Source organism: Bacillus rossius, chromosome 1 (genome assembly GCF_032445375.1).
Source record: "Bacillus rossius redtenbacheri isolate Brsri chromosome 1, Brsri_v3, whole genome shotgun sequence".
NCBI lineage: Eukaryota > Metazoa > Arthropoda > Insecta > Phasmatodea > Bacillidae > Bacillus > Bacillus rossius.
In genome coordinates this window covers 285,954,400-285,968,737 of record NC_086330.1, presented here as the reverse complement: position 1 = coordinate 285,968,737, position 14,338 = coordinate 285,954,400, and the positions used below count along the sequence as shown (strand labels likewise).

The window sequence follows — 14,338 nt, the reverse complement described above, 5'->3', positions numbered from 1 at the left end:
AATAAACAGTGCAAATTGAATATGTAAGGCAATTGCAGTATGTGTGAAGAAACTTCAAGAGGGTGGGTTTAAAAAGAATTTACAGTGAGCAGTTATTATCTATAGTGAAATATTTTGCAGGTCTAAAAATGTTTTAAATTCTTGATTTGAATTTTTCACCTTGTAACATATTGTTATGAACGCGGGAGACAAGGCCGCGATGCGCGCCAGTTACCTGAGCTGCCTGGCAGCCCCACAAGGTCACTGACATCACACGCATATCTTCAGGGATTATAGCGGCCCGGCCTCGTTACCCCCGCTCTCCTTCTTTGGCACTTATCTATTCCTTAGCGGTCTGGGAATTCCGCAGGCTACTGCATGGAGTGGCGTGAATGATGTGACGCTATTCTGGATGCTTTGAGTGTCGGGTCGGCCCGGGATGACGTTACACATCCAGTTGGTTCCAGAATGACCCTCTGCGGAAGTTCCGAAAGTTGAGTAAAGTGAAGTGTGATTTCGGTGAGGAAAACGAGAGACCCCCACCCCCGGTGAGTGACATGACGCGGAGTGACGGAACCGTGCGAGTGTGACTGATTGGTACGAGACTGTGTGTGGACAGGACAGGTGCGAGATAAGTGGCGAATCACTGTTGAGCCTAGCTCCAGTGATGCGTGTGAAATGAGCACTTGACAGATATTTAGTGAATAATGAACAGACAATTTTAAGTGTGAGTGATTTGTGAACAGACATGAATAGTAAATATTAGTAGTAAAGAAACTGTATTAAAATTAACTGGGATATGCTTACAAACAGTTGTCCCCACTCGTAACAATATATTAGCATTTATAATTTATATTATTGGCTTGTTTAAACTAAAGAGTAGGAACACAGTAGCTGCATAGAATGTTCCTCTAATTTTGTGTCTAATAATGTGTGCTTGGTAAAAGAAACAAAATTTTTCTTCCCCCCCACTCTTTGTCTGACTTTTTTTTTTTTGGGCCACGAGGGAGAAGATAATTCTACCAGAAAAAACAATCTCGTAGGTTGTTAGGCTTTAGGAGTATTTGCTGTGAATATGTGACCAGATGTTTTCCACGAGATCTATACAAGTTTTTTTCTCTTCGCCACCACGTTCTGAACGAAACTAATTAGTCTAGGGACCCCAGAAAATGGTAAATAAAACTTGCTCATTTCGGTGTAAAAAAATGACAAAAGCGGTGCAAAAAAATGACAAAAGTGGTGCAAAAAACCGGTGTAAAAATTAGCAATCAGTAGAGACCCCAAAAAATTGTGAAAAAATTATGCCATTGGCGGTGTAAAAAAAAACCTCATAGCCTTACTGCTTCCTTATTTGCCTGGCCAATTTTTGGGACATAAGTTTCTCTAAGAGTGTTGGCTGATGATGGAAAATCCCCTGCACCTAAAATGTATACATAACTTACAATATACTTACAAATAGGTAGCATTTATAAGGTTAACGCAGAAAATATTGATGGGCTAATTTATTCAAAACAATTCTTAGCCAAACCTAACCTAACCTTTTCTAGATTAGGTACTGCTGGATTACAGAGTCAAACCATCAATCAATCAGTCAAAAATATATTGTGGTGTGCTCACCATTTCACAATGCAATCCATCCTATTTATGTGTTTGTTAATCTGAGCATATTTATTTGAAGTAAAGGTAAGTTAATCGATAATATTGTAGGTCTACATATGCTTATGAACTTTTATTAAAGGGGGAAAACATTTCTAAATAAATAAGGCTAACCTTCAACATGGGTGTTACACCATTCCCTCATAGCTGGATGATCAGCTTTTTCCAAAGGAATGTTAACTTACAGCATCATATTAACAAAATCAGAAAAAAAATTCTTGTTTTCTGCACTTTCAAGCTTGTTTGCTTTATTCACGTTGTCGCCTATCAAGATTTGTTTAGACACAGTAGAATGCTTGACAAAATAATTGTCTTTTTTGTTTTGTTTTGTGTGTGTCATTTTCCACATGCTTTTTGCACGTGTCTTTGCGTGTACAATCAACCCGCACGTTGCAGAACTTGCACATCATAATTTTGTCCCGCTGACCAAAAATATAAAATCATCCGATTTTATCTCTCTTTCGCGATCAAACAGTGTCGAAGTTTTCAGCATCTTAGCCACAAATTCAATTGTATCACAAAACTTACAAAATGTGGACGGTAGTTGTAAACACTCATAGATATGTGTACGCAAAAATGACTGCCATCTTAGCTCGATGCGATTAAATTAGGTTAGAAAAATCGACACCAGTGCGCCTTGCGGCAGAAACGACCATTATTCAAAACACGAAAACTGTGGAGTCAATCAGTCAATTTTGTTATGTTGGTAGTGCGCACATATCGATTGTTGACATTTGTGATGGCAATATTTACTGCTTGTTAACAGAGTAATAAAAATACGTGGATTTCAGTAACGTGTCAAAACGAAGATAATATCACGGCACTAGTCTTTCAGTCTATGTTTATTTCACGCCTATGTTTATGATGGCGTAAATAAATAGAACTTACGACATAAGGACATTATTTTGTGCGAAAATTCGTGAATTTCACGACTAAGTCAAAATCAAAGGAAAGTCGCAAAATTTGTTTAAAGTATCAAATTTTCGCGTTATTTCGTGAATTTCGCGCTTCACCATTTTTCGGGGTCTCTACTAATTACAGAGCTGGCATGCCGTGTTTCTACACTCTGATCTGAAAACTGTCAACTTAAAAACCCACGCAGCTTTTTGATTTTTACGGACACGTATTTATCCTTATCAGTATGCCGCCAGTTCTAATCTAATTTTAACAACCTACTCAACTCTCTTCTCTGTAAAATACTTTAGTTGATAATGCGGGTATTAGAAACGGTTCTGAATCACTGTGTTAAATCCAGCTTAACTACATTAGTCTTCTCAAAATTTACGTGGCCAGATGTAGCAAAAAAACTCCACATAAATAACTCTAAAACATTATGAAAATTCTGTGGAAATTTGGTTCCTGCCCGAGGAGAAAATCTTCTGTGATCCCAAAATTATTCCAGACTTTTGAGATCCCGCACAACCATATTCGCAAACGATTGAATATTCGTTTTTTCGGAGTGTTAATATTCAAAATCAAATCAAATAAAAAATTAAAATATTCATTTTGATATTTGAAAATTTGAATATTCGCACAGGCCTAGCCTATAGTAATGAATGGAGTAGTTACAAGAAACAGACAGTCTCCATTTTGACTTATATGTTTTCAATTAATTATTTAAAGTAAAATTAATAAGAGCATTTTGAAATCCTTCAGCTATTTGTTTTTCACTCAAGGAATTTATTGACGAGGAAGTGCAATATGTTTGGTTAGTAAGTTTCAAGTAAAAGTATTTATATTTTTTTGTGGGTTTTGGTGCTAGGTGAAGCTGTCTCCCTCCCTCTTGCCACCCTCCTCCTCTGGCAGTCTTCGTCAAGTCGCAATCCAAGACGGACGCATCGTTCCATGGGGAGCATTCACCTTTGTTGCAAGTGATCTCATTAATTCTGTTAAATAGATATCTTTAACCTTAAAAACGTTTACTTTCACTCCCCACGTGTTCCCGGATTATTTTTACGGTGCAGGGCATAACCTGACTGCTTTCAACTTCAATCCGCTGTGTGACCTCTCCGTTGCGTGGTTTCTTGCTTACTGCACTGGCCGACTCCAGAGAACTGAACTATACACAATCAAGTCACGCACACACTGGCCATAGTTCTTTTTATTCAACTTTTAATGTGGGATTTACGACTCATGCAGCAGAGCCAGATCCACATTTAAACTAAATAATCAAAACTATCCTTGCTCAACCAGTCTGCCACAGGGACTAATTTGGTGAGTTTCGCAAGTAAGATAATTTGTTTCCAGTGTCAATGTACTTTGTTAGCACACATGATATAAGTTTAAACGGTGCAACATGTCATTAAAACCATATCTTCATTTAGTAGTTTGCAATCTAATATAGGCATGAATCAGCCCTCTATTCTGTTTAGGGAATGTGTGTAACTGTTTTAATAGTTAGTTAACTCGTTCAGCAACATCCAACAGCCACGAGCCTAGTGGACCAAGCTGGGGATGATGACCCACGCAACCACAATTGGTTAGTTTGAAGCTAGCCTGGTGTCCTCCTGGATAGATCTGAACCAACCAGTCATCCCACTAGGCTCATCCTGGGTTTCAGCCACGAGACTGCGGGTGATGCAACCTGATGAATTAATTTCAGGAGCTTTAAATAAAATCTTTTAACAAATGTTTTATATGATAGTGTCATTTTTACATGCAAGTTAAAAGTAACATAATACAAAATAGATCTGTTATTCACAGGTACATGCCAAGTTTTATATTAGAAAGCTTCAGAGATATTTGAACATGATTGAAGTGGACAGTCTCCAACTACATATTTAACTTAATGTAGGACGACAATAACTGAAATGAAGCATCAAAAACCAAAATGAAGGTTAGCAAAAGCAGGGTGTCTACCAGATCTAGTAAATTAAATTCCCTGATTTTTCCAGGTTTTCCAGGTCTAAAACTGAATTTTTCCAGGTTTTCTTTAACAAAATTACGACATTCCAAGAAACTGAAAAAAAAACTGCATAATATTACATTGACGGTTTCAAAGTATTTCAACTTACTTAAATTAGTAAAAAAATTACCTTCTTCCAAACGTGGCCAAAGTGACTCAATTGATGGCAAATAAAACATGCTGCTACAAATATTTCACACACTTCCTTTTGCAAAAAACATTAGTAAAAGGAAGCTCCCATCAATTTCGCAGTGAATCAACTTTTGCGTCTATTGCACTTACTTCAGAACGAGCCAAATCCAACATTCAAGCCTTCTTCAACTGCAATGCCTTGATCTCTTAAACTCTTCTTTTTTTCTGCCTTCTTCTTGTCTGTAGCTTCCTTTTCTTTTTGTTTTGTTTGCAGGGCTTCCTTACGCCTACAACTAGCATTTCTTACATACTGTAACATGGACTTGGTGATATCAACATGCTCTACACCTCCAGAACGTTGAACAAAGTCATACATCTGTCTTCATGCGATCAGTATTTCTTCCTGCAAGTTTTCTGTCAGCAGATTAGAATTCACTGAAAATCCTCTTTCCAACGATGCATTTCCATGGGAAAGTACCAACACCATCCTCACAAACTTTAGAAGACCTGTTTTGGAAGCTACTGTATGTGCCTTAAGAATGAGCATCCACAAGTGATCAAGGCGCCCGTCTTCTCGAGAAAAAGATGTGAACAGTGCTGCAGAATCTTGCGAGGAACATACCAACTGATATGATCACTCTATGTTATCAGCTTCTTGTCCTGATAGCCACCTGTTTTGAAGACAACATTCTAAACTGTACTTCACACGCTGTTTCCTCACACCCGAATTTAAAGCCACAGACGGACATAAGCAGGAAATTTCCTTGGTAAGATTGTACTTCAGGGGACTTTTGTCTTGAAGTTTTTTTTACCATAACCTTTAGACAAGTCCTATCATTTTTCTGTAACAGGACAGACTTTTCTGGTACTTTCTCTTTCTTGATGGCATGGCGTACTGCATAACCCAACTTGATATTGTTAGCAGTCAATAGATTTTCCTGGTTATCTACATCCAATCGAGATAATTGCATTTCTCCCTAAAGCTCTTCAGTACTTCTGGTTTCAAAAACTTTCCTGCCAAAGCTAATAAAATGTCTACCAGTGAATCATAGAGAAAAGGTGCCATGGGTGCTTCACTTTGGAACATTGTGAGAAACAATTCCAGCTCTGACGCCAAAAAGTGGAAGAATGTAAATTTTACTTTTAGATTATCTTCAAGAGCACTTTTCACTACACTGAAAGAGAGAGATGAAATAGAAACTTCACTAACAAATTTCTTTAGATGGGGTAACGTTTTCATTGCACGCTCAGCAACTGCAGTATTCCATCTGATTGCACAAAATTTCTTGGGAAAAAGCTCTGATCCAGTTATTCTAATGTAATCTGCCCTCCTTGCAGGTACGTGCTTAAACAAATAGTAACTGTGCCTCAAAAAACTAACAACGTCTCATTGTGTAGCAGAAATTCCAGTTTTGAAAGCACCATGGACCGTATGAAGCCCACAGCTACCAATTTCTAGCAACAATGGCGAATCTTCACCAAAAGTGTCTGTGATATCTGTTTTCAAAGATAACAAAAATGTCCAGTTTACGTTGAGGGCATCCATAGATACTTAAAATTAAATGCACCTGTCGGTATAATCTGAACGTGGGAAGCACATGCTGCAGCACGTACGTCAGCAGGATAACAGACCATCTTGAACCAGTTTGTATCACGTGATTTGACGACTCTTCCGAATCTGATAGTAAATAAAAATGGGAGGGGATACACATGATGCCACGTCAATGCAAGCTGATCAATAAACAAAAAACGTATTGCCAACTACAACCTACCAAACAAAAATTCCCTGATTTTTAAAAAAATTCCCAGATTTTTCCCTGATTATTCCCTGATTACAAAATTCCCTGATATTTCCAGGTTTTCCAGGTTTTCCAGGGTCAGTAGACACCCTGCAAAAGGCAGCTGAAAATTAAGTTTCTAAAAATTCCAGCTCTGCTACTGTTATTTCAAGACTTCGTGACCAACCCTTATGATTCGTGTCTAAGTTAACTTTACAGAGCCTGATGAAGTAAAGCACAACACAAAGTATCAAACATTACTGCTAGAGGTAAAATAACAGGCTCAAGGATAAACTGCCATTCTAAAAATAGTTGTCCCTCACCCCACCTTTCATTCTACACCATACAATGTATTCAGAACACAAGCAAAAGAAACATAAGTATCGCTGAGTGTAAAGAGATAAGTACATTGACAAAACACAACCTGTAATGTAAAACAAGAACTAGCTACAAATTCAAAAATTGCATAAAATTTAAGTCTTATATGTGAGAATATATGGTTTGTAGAGGTGGGACGATACCATACTTTCGATACTCGATTCTGTATTGTTTTTTCAGTTCGATACTTTCGATACTTCGATACTTTCGATACTCCAGGGAAAAATATTTTCCCATTAGGTAACAATTATTACAAATAACATAAATTAGGGTAAATATGTAGTGTACGGATTAGCGCCAAAAAAAATTGTACAAATATAAAATAACTTTCATTATATGCTCTTTTACGTCCTCTTTTCATAAACCGCCTGCGGAGATAAAAAATTCCAATTACTTTTGGAGATATCGCCGTTTTATTTTGCAATACAAGCCCTATGTAATCATTCAACTGACGCCATTTTATATTTTGCCGTGTGTGCGTGAATGCCTAAATAACAGAAATTTTCCATTAGGTAAGGTTAGTTACATTATAAATACTTCAAAATAAACGGAAATTAAAAAAAAATATCAATTAATTTTACTTGTATAGTTTTAAGTATTTATAATGTAACTGACCTGACCTAACAAAACGGGACAAAGGTAGATTAGGTCAGGTCAGCTACAGTATAAATACTTTGAAACTGAACGGACATTAAAAATAATAAAAATTAATTTTAATGGTTGTTTAGTTTTAAAGTATTTATAATGTAGCTGACCTGACCTAACAAACCGGGAAAAAGGATGAACAGTAGGAACTCACGTAATTTTCTTTTTACGGGATGTAGTCGTTCAACTACTTCGCGAAAAAAAAAAAAAAATCATACTTGTAAACAAGCAACAATGGTGAACGCGGGAAGCCTACGATTCACTCCACCTTCTGGACATACCCGAATACTCACGTTGGCAAGCCTTCTTTCAACAGACGAGAGGCAAACGCCCGATCGTGCATCTTGGGTTTATTTTTTTTTGTTTATTGTAAATAAATATGCAACTCATGAAAACTAATGGTCAATTAGGTTATGTTAGCTACATTATAAATACTTTAAAACCTTGTGGATGGTTGATTTGGTTAGGATAGCTACATTAAAAATACTGTGAAATCATGTAAACAGTTTCCTAGCGCCGGATAGCTACATATTAAAAAGTTATTTGCTAAGCAACCATAAAATGATTTTACAGTTTTTTTAATGTAGCTATACTTACCTAATATAACCAACCATCCACAATGTTTTAAAGTATTTTTAATTAATTCTTGCTAATTTTAAGAAAAGAAGGCTTGCCAACGTGAGTATTCGGGTATGTCCAGAAGGATGAGTGAATCGTAGGCTTCCCGCTGAACGCCGCATCAGTGCACAGCATGAAAATTAAAAAATTCCATATCTCCTAAAGTATTTGGAATTTCTGATCTCCACCGGGTTTAATGAAAAGAGGAAGTATAAGAGCACAGAATAAAGGTATTTTTGGAATTTTAAATTTTTTTTAACAAATATTGCTTAAATATGAAAATTAAAAAATTTGATATCTCCTAAAGTATTTGGAATTTCTTATCTCCGCAGGCGGTTATGAAAAGAGGACGTAAAAGAGCATATAATGAAAGTTATTTTATATTTGTACGATTTTTTTTGGCGCTAATCCGTACACTACATATTTACCTAAATTAGTTTTAAACTATATAAATTCAATCAATCATACCAGCATTATGTCAGATTAAACTTAAATACATAATGTGAAAATAATTGCATTATATTAATGAAAGATATGAATTCATCATTATATATACATATAATAAAACCACCAGAAATGTAAAATACAGTCCATAATCAAGTAAAGCTGACATGAGAAACATTGGCCTTACAAAATGTTTGAAGTCCTTTCTTGGAGGAAAGGAAAAGTCACCAAGCCTAAATTAGAAATAAAAAAATTAGGCTATTGTAAATAGAAATTCAGAAATTTTTGCTTGTTTGTTTCATTTTACAAACAACTTGATGCAACAGAACAATTTTCAATAAAATTTTAACTTGAGAAACGTAAAATACAAAACAATCCGATCGTAAGAAAACAATAACTAACTGGTATATTCAGTTCAAAGATTAATGAATGCACAAAATATGAGATCCGTGCCTTGGTAAAGCACGAGCACCATTTTCATAATCATTGCTAGTTTGTGCCACTAGTCTCGCTTGGTGCTGGCCATAGATGCTACTAGCGAAGTGCACAGTCTTCCTTCCAGATACTATCCATATCTATGGTGCGATAAAGTTATTTTCTTACGTTTGCAAAGGTAAACAATGAACGTTTTACAAAATAAAAGCATTAATTAAAACATAATGTATCAGGAGGAATATATCTAACAAAAAAATTTGTGAATTTTAGGACTTTTCCGCTTCGTAAAAACGTATGAAACGGGAAATTAATGATTTTATAAGTGTATGTTCCGGGAAAGTAAACCATTGTAAATATAATAGTACTTTCAGCGGGACCAAAATTAATCGGCGTATGACACGGGAAAATGTATGAAACGGGAACGTATCATCTAGGTTCTACTGTAGTTGTATTTTGTACAATGGCGACTCAAAACTTAATTCAATACAAATGAACAAGCATTCCGATATCGAAAAAATGTATCGAACTTACAGTTTCGATACTCACTTAATACTTTGCGATACCGTCAAGTATCGAAGGTATCGAGGTATCGAAGTATCGAAAATACCATCACTAATGGTTTGGCATCATTGTTGTTCTGAATGACTGAATGTACACATTAGGCATTGAAATGATTGTGTTGTGCAAACATTCAGTAGTAGTATCGGAAACTAAAACATTAATGCATTCATATTCATTTTCAATTAAATACTTTCTTAAACTATGAAAGATAATGAAATAGTCGTGTTAAATTAATGTTTCAGTGCTAAGCAAAATAAGGATAAATTTAACTTTTCAATGTTAGAAACAGAAAGATTATTTAACCTTTTAAAGTAATTCCCGACTGTTGTTTACTAAATGTGTTTCTGCCATGATTAGCTACTAAAGCATCCTAGTAGGCACGAGGTACATTTGCCCTGAAAATTCTGGCTTTTCTCTCCAGAGCTGCTGCTGACATGCAGGATGGAGTAAAATAAACATTTGCTGAACACACGGGCGTCGTCAAAAATAAATACGCAATGAAGAAGGCGAATTGCAACAAAGGAAAAGCAAAACATTGTTTGTTGATTTGTCATATCATTAATGCATTACATTGTATTTAATGCCACACAAGAGTCAGTGCCATACGGAAATAAAAATTAACGTAAAAGAATACAGCGCTCTTTGAATCTGACAATGCTACTTCAAATCATTCATTTACTGACTGTTACTTCAAAACCGCACAAATAAACAGTGTTACTTTGAAGCGAAAATTTATTTAATATTTTAACAAAGAACTTTTTTTGTTACACAATAAATAGTAGTGGTGCACCGATATGACTTTACCGATTACCGATTCGATTACCGATTATGAGAGCAATAATCGGCAGATACCGATTCAGTTACCGATTATAATGAAATTTTTTTAAGTGTAATAATGCACACAAAAATTTTTATTCCCATGTGAATTTAATAACAAGATTAGGTAAAATTGAGAATACAGTTATAACAACAGTATAAAAATATATAAAATACACTATTAAGTCATTGCAAAGTGTAAATTAAATTAACTTCTATTTAAATATTTGTTATTGTAAACAACTTGAACTACAGTCTAATAATTGTAATTTACAATGGGTAAGTTTTTGTTGCGGAAAACTAGCATTATTATCGACTATCACATAAGGTTGCATCAAGAAATTACCGTTTAACAATGTAAACATGCTGCTTTATTTTGTTCACTTGAATTTATAGAAAAATGTTTCCACACTTCACTTTTTTTCTCCCTACTCGCCATCTCACTATAATTATATAAAAATGACTAAAAACCAATTCTAGCACATGTTATTTTATTTATGGTGACTGAATATTTAAAATTATAAATACTTTTTCACTTTTCACGTCACATACAAATAACACAACGGATAATGTTACCAAAGACGCCCATAACGAGTTGGTAAAATGCAGTGATAAAAACTAGAAGGTATCGGGACCACGATTTTGAACCGCTACTACGACTCGAAAAGATTGATTGTCATAGAATCCACTGCAACTGTTTGTGGTATTTTATTGCGTGCCATCTATTTTACGTCTCTGGCTATAGGTAATGTACAAGGCCACTAAACAAACAAAAGACGAAACGTAAATAAACGTGTAGGAAAAATGTATTTTTTATTGTTCGAGGCAATGAGATTTATTAAACTTAACGAAATATCTGTAATTATGATATGAGGGAGTTAGATGAATTTTGTAATATATACAAATATTACGGTATTTCGTCCTAAAATGTGTAACAAAATATTACACGGTAAAAACCTACTTAATTACGCCGGGACGTAAATAATCGGCAAAGTAATCGTTAAGATAATCGCCGATTACGATTAATCGGTAAGTACCCATAATCGCCGATTACGATTCATCGGTATCCGCATCGGTGCACCACTAATAAATAGCCTCGATCACCAAATCTCTTAAACTAAAATCTCTCAAATGTAGGATGACGTCGAATGTAAAACTGCAAATATAACAGACCTGAAATAAAAAAATTATTTTCAATATATGACAACCTTAATTATAGATAACCTTGATAAGACAATCTCAATTATATGAAAAACTAAAATATAAAACAACTTCGTTCACATAAAAACTTCAATAATACAATATTGATTATAAGAAGAACTCAATTACAGGATAACATCATACAGCAAAACCCCTTATTTGCACTTTTCATGGGGACAAAGTAAAAAAGTGTAAAAAGCGGGAAAGTGTAAATAAAGGGAAAAGTATAAAAAGGAGTACAGTTTACCTTATTTAGAATTTTTTTCCTTTTGTTTAATAGCACATACTACAATGCAGGTACAAACACACTAACAGCAAATTTTACTTTAGTATTTAATCAATTATTAATTTACCACATTTGACAAAAATAAAAAAAAGAATGAAAGCCAAAATGTTTTTCTGATTACTTCCTAAAAAATAAATTTGAAATTTTCTTCTGCTTGCTTTTTTAGCTGTTCAAGGAGATTATTTGCCTCTCCAAATTATAAATACAGTTGCAACCGGCAGGGTTTATAACAAATACGGGCTACATACACATTGCTCACAGTAAAAAAATTTTTAAGAAAAGGCCGCAAATTGATGAATATTTACCGTCAATAGCGCGCCAAACGCGGAGAAAGGTCATTGTACTTGGTCAGCTGCTGTAACGACGCGGCGGCGCATGCGCACTCTATGCTCCGCCCAGACTCATGACGCCATCAGCCGCCAACCAATAGATGCGAGCTTAGCGGAAAAAAATATAAGCTCCACCTCCCGTGTACCAATTTTATCCAGTTCTAATACCAATTTATTGGTATACGCACCAGTTTTCTCGCTGCCGTGACATGTTCAAGTTTACGTTTATCATGATGTCTTGATACCAATAATTAATTATTTACGATCCCCAGAAATAAATGGTTAGTTTAAAAAATATGGCGTCAACTGTACAATACTTCCCAAATTATAAAATACGTATAAAACAGTTACCAAGACACCGCTCATTTTATCTTGTGAAGTTTATGTCTCGTACCAGTATTTCGGCTTAGTTGTGACATAAATACAGTATCAGAACTTACAAGCAGCCATGTTTGTACATTCATGAGTTTACGTTTTTCCCTCGTGCATTTTAGATTGTCTCCTGCTATAATTACTCGTACTTTTACACGCCTAGGCTTAAATTATTACATGTTTAGAAATAAAAGCAACTTTTCATGTTATAAAATATGTATATTTTGCTATTTAAAATGTTCATTGCCTACTAGCTCCACGGTATTTTCTGGTTGTTTATGGTTGTTACGTGACGTAAATAGCGGGATTGATTCGATTTTTGAGACGTAATTCGCGGGAAAGTATTGTATTGGACTATATGGGAACCAAACGGGACCTGAAGAATATAGTGCAAATAACGGGAAAACGTAAATAATGGTAACGTAAATAAGGGGTTTCGCTGTATATACAAAGACCTTAATTATAAAATACCTCAAATATAAGACGGCCTTGATTATAACACAATTTCGATTAAAAGAAAGTGCTTGCACGTACCTGGGTTTCTTGATGTCGGCCATGCACCGATCTGCCCCCAGCTCATCCTTCAGCATGGTCTCCAAGGGCACACTGTGGTACGGCCGCATGCCCACAAACGCCTCATCCTTCATGCGGAAGTATATACACAGGCACTGCTGCAGTGTCTTGCCTGAAAAACGGCAACCAATAGATGTAATGTACCAGTCTTTTATTTTATTCATATTTTAAATGGAATATGCCCAGCCAACTTAAAATTCAATATATTAAGCTACAGCTTGCCATTCTACTTCTGCATTTGAAATGGTCTTAACCTAGCTTTGAGGATGTCAAAAATCAGGATAGTGAAACAATGACCGTAGAAGTTGCAGCGTATAAATAATCAGCAATTTTCTACTGACGGTTTGGTTTTTTAGCCTTTTAAACACTATTAGGCTGTAAAAGAAGTATAAAACCAAAATATTTTTATAACCTGTTATGCCATGTATTTGAATAAATAATGCAAAATTGAATCCTTAGACCAAATTGGAAAATATTAAGATGGCAAGGCATAATTCCACTAACATTTTGTAGACAGTGAGGTTATTAGAGACCATAACACACAACTACGCAGAACAAGTATATTGGAAACAAATGGTCAATTCCTATAATTAGAGCCGCAATTATTTTGTGGATTCACTGGGATAAAAAATAGACTCCAATAACATATGAGAGAGGACAAAAAAAACATATTTGTCATAAAATATTTATTTATTACCTTTTTTACACAATTCCTTCAGTCACCTTCAAAGTAATCTCCATTAGATGCTATGCACTATCAAGTCTTTTTTCCCACTGTTTGCAGAACCTTTGGAACGCTTCACAACTTTTATATCTTTCAGTGCCCTTTGCAAAGGTGTTTTTAACACCTCCACATCAACAAAAAGCTTCCCTTATAGATTTTTCATCATTCTAGGGCAGGAAAAAGACGCATGGGACTAGGTCTAAAGAATACAAAGGGTGGGGAATGATAGAACACCCCTGAGAGGCCAGATAGCGGTTTACTCATAAGTCGTGATTAAGGAACCAGTCACCTGATCGCCATAGTTCCAGGCCTTTCCTCCACATATCCTCTTGAAAACGTCTTAAAACTTCCAAATAAAAGTGCTGGTTAACAGTCTGGCCAGGGGGAACAAATTACCGCTGCACCGTTCCACCAACATCTAAAAAGACAATGATCATCACCTTACATTCTACCTCATTCGTCTTGCATTTTTTGGTCTGTGGGGAGTTGGGAGTCTTCCACTGGCTT

At 35.5% G+C, this 14,338-nt stretch overlaps 1 protein-coding gene across 2 annotated transcripts in view; it reads right to left on the bottom strand.

The window, feature by feature from the left end:
- LOC134527688 (85/88 kDa calcium-independent phospholipase A2) overlaps positions 1 to 14,338 on the bottom strand; it is an 84,818-nt gene that overhangs the window by 29,896 nt on the left and 40,584 nt on the right. For both annotated transcript variants that reach the window (XM_063360592.1, XM_063360591.1), the window contains exon 9: positions 13,069 to 13,219. In XM_063360592.1, coding sequence (XP_063216662.1) covers positions 13,069 to 13,219 — 151 coding nt within the window. The remainder of the gene's footprint in view (positions 1 to 13,068; positions 13,220 to 14,338) is intronic.